At 48.5% G+C, this 7,500-nt stretch overlaps 1 protein-coding gene across 1 annotated transcript in view; it reads right to left on the minus strand.

Annotated features, from left to right (window-relative positions):
- Positions 1-7,500, minus strand: part of ern2 (endoplasmic reticulum to nucleus signaling 2) — a 15,446-nt gene that overhangs the window by 7,118 nt on the left and 828 nt on the right. The window contains exons 2-14 of the mRNA XM_084466176.1: positions 7,134-7,251; positions 6,963-6,996; positions 6,736-6,808; positions 6,567-6,639; positions 6,023-6,145; positions 4,500-4,601; positions 4,294-4,353; positions 3,138-3,354; positions 2,934-3,012; positions 1,685-1,835; positions 1,199-1,335; positions 586-786; positions 72-204 (exon numbers count right to left, since the gene is read on the minus strand). Coding sequence (XP_084322302.1) covers positions 72-204; positions 586-786; positions 1,199-1,335; positions 1,685-1,835; positions 2,934-3,012; positions 3,138-3,354; positions 4,294-4,353; positions 4,500-4,601; positions 6,023-6,145; positions 6,567-6,639; positions 6,736-6,808; positions 6,963-6,996; positions 7,134-7,251 — 1,501 coding nt within the window. The remainder of the gene's footprint in view (positions 1-71; positions 205-585; positions 787-1,198; positions 1,336-1,684; positions 1,836-2,933; positions 3,013-3,137; positions 3,355-4,293; positions 4,354-4,499; positions 4,602-6,022; positions 6,146-6,566; positions 6,640-6,735; positions 6,809-6,962; positions 6,997-7,133; positions 7,252-7,500) is intronic.

Raw genomic sequence — 7,500 nt, forward strand, 5'->3', positions numbered from 1 at the left:
CGGCTAATCACACCTGGTGGTATAACATGTCCCCTTTAAGTTGAGTAACAAGAACTTTTGAAAGGGCTCACCGCTACCGGAGTTGGAGTGGGTGGGAGGAGAGGAGGTCACCGAGTGTGTGTTCGTCTGGCTGTCATCTCTCAGTGGTTCTGAAGTTTCTGTGTCGCCTCCCGGTGTTTGTACCTTCTGAACCTGGGCAGCGCGCTGGTTCAAAACACAGGACAAACACCTCAAACCAGCTGCTGTCTGGAGGTGACCTCAGACGTATAGGATAATGAATTAGAAGTGAATTAATTTAGAAAGCAATTTGATGTGTGATATCTACTGTAACTGTTCGGATTAACAATCATTTAAATCTAAAATTCGATTGATTATTTGATTATTTTGACTACTTTGCACTATAACTTATTTTGTAAACTATCCAGTTTGATTGTAAGAGCATCTTCTCAATAACTAAATGTTAGGCAACGTAGTTGAATCCACCGGTTTATTTATACGCTTTATACCATACATCTTTCACGAAAATTTGAAATTCCGTTTACAAACTGACGTGGGACGCGTAAAAAGAGAAAGGTGCAGACTTACCGAGGGGTAGGTGAGGGCGAAGGCCAGCCAGCCCCCCACCAGGAGGGTGAGCACCGCCAGGGTCAGGGGGTCCTGGGACAGGGAGGAGGGCAGGATCCTGGAGGGCCGTTTGTCCCGGACCCCTTTCGTCCCGTGGGTACGTACCCCGTTGTCTTCGTCGGCATCGTCCCCTCCACCCTGGCCGCGAGGCGCCGTCTCGAACTGAACCAGGGTATCAGAGACAGTGAACAGAAACAAAGGCTTTACTGTTGTGTATATGTAGGCTTTTCTGTCAATTGTAATTCCTGATTTTATTTTGTGTTTCTTGAGCCGTCTTCTTTTATCTTTAAGGAGGAGGAGGTTCAGGTAACGCTTAAGTTACCCTCGGCTGTCGGTCTGTCTGTCAGTCTTTGATCAATGTTTGTAACAATTGCTCATGTCTGCAATGTATTCCCACTCAGAAGTGTGTGTGTGTGTGTGTGTGTGTGTGTGTGTGTGTGTGTGTATTAATGTGTGTGTGTTAATGTGTGCATGTGTCTCACATAGTGCTGGTTGTGGTGGGAAGAGGGGGAGGCGGCGGGGGTCCTGAGTGTGTGTGTGTGTGTGTGTGTGTGTGTATGTGTGTGTGTCTCACATAGTGCTGGTTGTAGTGCGAGGAGGGGGAGGCGGCGGGGGTCCGGGGGGGGATGAAGGGCTCTCTGGACCTTTGAAGGCTGACTGGGAACTCCCTCAGCATGGTGGTGTGAGCCACCGGAGGCAGCTCGTGATGTCCTGACACACACACACACACACACACACACACACACACACACACACACACACACACACACACACACACACACACACACACACACACACACACACACACACAAATATTATAAATATTTATATATATACATATATATAATAACATATACACTATAAAAATATATATATATATATATATTTTTTACAATATTTATATATTGTAAATATTGAGCTTCAAAAGGCAATTTGGGTGATATTTGGGTATACGAGTGTGTGTATAGTGTGTGTGTGTGTGTGTGCGCTTGTGGGGATGTGTGCACATGCAGGGTGTGTGTGCGTGCGCGTGCGTGCGTGTAACTGAGCATGCGTCTACCTATCAGCAGCCAGTGGTTGTTCCGGCTGTTGGTGCTGCCGTGGGGATAGCGCACGTCAGTGGACGGCATGCTCTCACACTCCCCTCTCTCTCCGAGCGTCACGCCGGCCGTGATGGGGCCCTCGATGCGGGCCAGAGTCAGGCCCCGAGGCTGCAGGGGAGAGAGCCGTCAGCCCCACACCCTCTGGCCACAGGTGACATCACAAGCGTGGGAGCGTCCACCCAGATGTGCGATATACTAAGCATATCATATATCATAGGGTCAGGGCCGGCCCGAGGCATAAGCGACCTAAGCGGCTGCTTGGGGCCACCAGGGGGCCCCGTATTTTTTAATTTTTTAATTTTTTAATTCAAGTTCAGTAAACCACACTTAGTGTTTGACTTCAAATATGAGAGTTTGAAATAGATTTGTGATTTCAGTACCCTCTGAGGTTAAAAATACACTGGTTTGGGGTAAATAACAACTATATTAATACAGGGGTGGATTACCCTCTCAATGGGGCCTCAGATCAAATACAGAATGTGATATGTCCTAATAGGGCTTCCGTAATCATACAAAATAGGTTATGGGTTGATGTCTGAATGGGGCCCCTCAAGTAAATATCACACGATATGTGATGTTATATATCTAAAAGCCCTCTAAATCATGAAATTCTGCTTATGCCACAATGTCTGTGTGGAACCCTGAATGTATCTAATCAAGTATGGACCAAAATATAGGCTAGGCCTTTAAAGTAGACTTATGGTTTGGGGGCAGGCCCTGCAAGTCTGGTTATAGGCTGAACGTATTAAGGTATTGACCATCTCCAGCTGGCCATCCCCAAGATGCAGCAGAATACAGGAAATCACATCTATCAAATTCAAAATCTTCTGGGGGAGGACCCCCAGACCCGCCCCACTCCCCCATTTACATCCACTTTTGCACAAATTGGAGGAGGGGGGGTCTTTATGCATCTTTGCATAAAGAGTGCCGTTTGTGTCAATAATCATCAAGCACAGATGACTCGGTGGTGGGAGGGGGGGGGGGGGGGGCAAAAAGCTTGAAACAAATTCTGCTTAGGGCCCCCAAAAGTCTTGGGCCGGCCCTGCATAGGGTGATGCGTTTATCTGACGAGAAGACCGGCGTTTTCGTCAACGTATATTTTTAATGACGGGGGTGGGGGGGAGGTAGATGGAATTTGAAATGGCTCCGAGAAGTGGGGGTCATTTAAGGGAAGAAAAAAAAGGGTGTGGAAGTACATATACTCACCACCAGGGGGACTCCGTGATGGACCAACGAGGTGGATGCATACAGGCGGGAGTCCAGTTTGCCCACATAGAGGGTAGGCCTGCACCAATGAAATGAACCAAGTGGGAATGAGCACCAATCACGCTTGAAACGCAGGACGCAAGTGATCGTTAAGATTCTGTGATTTTGTGCGTGCCCACGCGCACACACACACACGTGACTTACACAAGCTGTGCCTGGGCACTGGCCTGCTCCTTCACAAACTGGTAGCTCCACTTGAGCGTGGAGGGGGAATCCGCCTGGTTGTTGGCCGAGGCAAAGGTGAGGTAGCGCAGCGTTTCCAAGGCGAGGGACAGGTGGGGGGCGTGCCTCAGCGACTCCCCCGAGTACAGGTAGACGCCCACCACGGGGGAACCGTAGTTCTGACTCCACAGGACGTCACCTGGCACAAAGACACACACACACACACACACACACACAAACAAACAAAGGTACCGGGTTGGATCCTCATGTCCAGTCAGACTGTAGGCAGTCTGGAGCAAGCCTGACGATATGACCTCTTCCCAGGGGCGCCATCCCAGGACAAATACAGATGTGGCTACTCATACTAATTATGGGTCTGCTCCTTTGATCTGCCGGGGCACACGGTCAAAGTGTGTTAGCTTCACTTTAGTTTAGTTTAGTACACGTAGCCCTGGTACATAAAAAGAGCTGACCCATCAATTGAGTAATGAAGGACACCTGTGTTTGTCCTGCAATGACGCCGCCTTCTTGAATGGTCTATGCAGGGTCACTTTTGGAATAAAAGCATCTGCTTAAATGGCCAAGCAGTGAATACACCAACAAGACGTCAACACACACACACCAGGAGGGATGTGCATGTATCAAGGAAACCAGCTGAAGAGAAGGACTTTTGTTTCCAGTTGAAAGGTCAAAAAGGATTAAGTCCTATTTCCTATTCCTCTCCTCACCACTGTTCCTTGACCTTGTTGGAGAACGTCATGGAAAGATGGGAAGGAGAATTCATAAGGGATTAAGGAAAAGACCAGCTTGTTTGACCAGCTCTTAGATACTTCAGAGTCATTTCACTCAGTTAGGAGCCTTGCCAAGCAAAAAAGCCTAAGCCTTTGAGCCCCTTCTCTCGTGAGACTTAATATCTACAGCATGCTGTTTGTACAACCACTGACAGGCCTTATATAATATATTGATACACATGTTTTGTGCACATGAGCGACAACAGAATAAAGGGGGAATGTACTCAAGGTATAGTTGGAAGTATTTGCTGACGCTCTCTCAGATATCATCTTAGAGCACACATACACACACACACGCACACGCACACACACACACACACACACACACACACACACACACACCTTACCTGTTTCTCTGTCCACTGTAACCACCAGACCGTCGCCACTGGATACAAGATGGGCCATCCCTAGAAAGACGGACAAGAGAGCTAAGGATGTGTGTGTGTTTGTGTGTTTGTGTGTGACATTGTAACCAATCAATTAAAGATGATGAGGTTTTGATTTGCCTGTCCGTGTCTCCCAACAGGAGGCAGTGTGCGTTCGGGTGACATACTGTAGTCCTGTTTCTCGTCATAGGGGGGCGCCGAGTAGTCGTTGTAGGTGGCGTTCCACCGTAGCTCCTGTGTCTTGGTGTCAAACATGGTGATCATATATTCTGTAGGAACACAGACATCACAACTGTCTGAGTGAGTGAGTGTGTGAGTGAGTGTGTTTCTGCGCGTATGAGTGAGTGTGTACGTCACGCCCTCTGCCAACCCAATGCACTTCTCGATTTTCAACTCCTTGTTGTATCTTTGTTTGTGAAATGTGTGCCCCCCTGCGTTAACTACTGATTATGTTCCCCTGTGTTGTTGTATTCTAAAGTTCCCCAGGTTGCGGTCGGACAGTCGAAAGCATTACGTTCCTCGTCATTTCCTTCCTTCTTTTCCTTATCCTTATGCGCTTGGTGGATGTTACGGACAAGGATCTGCCGTGGTGGAGGAACTACTATGTTGTAAGTCGACTACTAAAAGTTGATGATTGTATGAACCTAATCGTCGATGACGTCGGTAGTATGTTTTTAGGAATGGACGAATTGTGTGTTGTTTAAGATACTTCTGGTCCATTTCAGGCAGTTATGAACCTTCCTAAGACCAAAAGACTATCTGACTATCCCCAGTTTCTGTCCCTGGTCATTTTACTTTCTTTCTGGATTAGGGAATGTGAGGCTTTATTCCAACGGGTGCCACTTTGTGAGATGGAACCAACAGAGCAAAACATTCACCACACCAACATGATGCAACATCAAATCCACCTTCCCTATAGAATCTAGACCCTTTTTAAATTTAATTTAGAAAAACCCTGCTGGGAACCTTTCATAGGAGGTTCTGATTGAAATCTAGATTTAAAATTGTAGCTCTGGCTCCCATATAACCTCTACGTCTCCTAATCAAAGAAAAACTTGACTACTTTATTATACATATTGTATCCCAGCCAGCAATTCCCCCAAAAACAAATTACGTCCCATGATTTTCTCTCAAATGACAGTGGTGGCGTAGAGCCATAGAGAAGAGCTCATGTGCTAGTGCTAACCAGATGTGGCACCTAGTTCCCCATTTCTGATGAGGTGGACTGTGGGAGTGTGTGTGGATGATGGCTGCTTTAAAACAGCCTCACCTTGGCGGAGTCTGATTGGACTGTGGGGCTGGGTGAGGCTGCACACCTGTTGCACATTAAGAAATCCGTGTGCACAGGTTAAACCACTCATCCCCCCCCACACACACACACACACACACGAGAGATCTCCTGCATTGCAGCGGAGCGCCCTTCTCCTGTTCGCGGTCTACAACTGTAACAATAAACCGGATTTAACGCCCCCACCCTGTGTCCTTTATGATTGGAGGGGCCCAAAATAAATCACCTAGGTGGAGTGCGACAGCCACTTAGGTGTCGGGTAGTAATGGACTTTGCTATGTGGACATTGCAAACATTTGGACACATATTCATACCTATTACAGGCAATACTTCTTTTCGGCACCCACGACACTGTAAGAAGTACTTGCTGTATAGTATGGTGTGTGTGTGTGTGTGTGCTACCTGTGCGTCCGATGTAAAGAAGAGGTGTGTTGGGACAGATGGAGTCGGAGGAGGAGGTGGTGAGGCTCGTCTGCTTTTCACCCGTTTCAGGATCCACCACAAACCACACATCCTGCTTCTTCCCTGTGAGCAGCGCACACGCACACAATGGCGCACACACACACGCAGGGAGAACAACGTTCAAAACAGTGCAGCTTCTTCTGTTGACTTGTGAGGATGTGAGACAAACCCCTGGGGCAGATCCTTCTCTCTCGGGCACACCCTCAAACCCAAACTCACGCACTATATTCAGTTCAGTGATCCAACGTCGCCTGAACCACGTTCCCTGAGATCACCGTCGTCTAGTCCCAAACTATGTTCAGTTCACGACTGTGTTCAACGTGTATTTAAAGTGTGCCATTGAAGGCCTACACCTCTTCTTCTCGATGCTCAGTGTGGCTGATTCACCAATAGGCAATATCAATTGACCTAATAACATAAATACAGACGATTGTTGCAGAGTGTTTTGTTCACATGACTGCGGTCTTCTTCTACTGGTTCTCACCGGTATAGAGGATGCCATCGGAGCTCTTGCAGGGCGCTGACTGGACCAGTTCTGGGATGGTGAAGGGCAGCTTCTACAGGACACATGTACACAGTGGTTTGGTGAAGCGTGCACACACACACGCACGCACACACACACACACACACACACGCACACACATGTTCCTCACCATCAGACCCTCCTTGTGTTTGCCTTCCAGAACGTACAGACTGCCGTCGCTGGGGTCGGGGAGGAACCCAGGCCTGCACAGAACACCACGGGGTCAGTCTACACCCCTACATGAGCCGCACCCTCTGTGTGTGTGTGTGTGTGTGTGTGTGTGTGTGTGTGTGTGTGTGTGTGTGTGTGTGTGTGTGTGTGTGTGTGTGTGTGTGTGTGTGTGCAGGGGTTACTCACTCCTGGAGGTAGAGGGGGACTTGAATGATGGGGTCTGAAACAGCAGAGGGAGGTTGGATAGATGTTCAAAATGAAGGGGGCGGGGGGGGTAATGATAGAGGTGTGTGTGTGTGTGTGTGTGTGTGTGTGTGTGTGTGTGTGTGTGTGTGTGTGCGTGTGCACAGTGTCCACCTTCTCGGAGGGTCCATTTGATGTCCCCGGACTGCTTGGAGACGGCGTGCAGGCTGCCGTCCAGAGTGGACACGAACAGCAGAGACTCTGGGAGGGTGACTGACCGCACCCCTCCCACCTGGTGGAGGGACGGACAGACAGACAGACAGACAGACAGACAGAGAGGGGTGTGAGGAACATGAGAGGTAAGGGACATAAGAGGATGAAATAATTAATAATAAACCAACTGCCAGGTATATCAGATGTCGAGGTATGGGGAAATATATTGGAAGCACTAATCAACGTGTGTGTGTGTGTGTGTGTGCGCGCGCACGCGCTCGTGCGTGGTAATCTTCTCGACACTACGGTTGCACTTGGAGGCCTTAAC

Source organism: Micromesistius poutassou (assembly GCF_964030765.1).
Source record: "Micromesistius poutassou genome assembly, chromosome: 3".
In the NCBI taxonomy this organism is placed as follows: domain Eukaryota; kingdom Metazoa; phylum Chordata; class Actinopteri; order Gadiformes; family Gadidae; genus Micromesistius; species Micromesistius poutassou.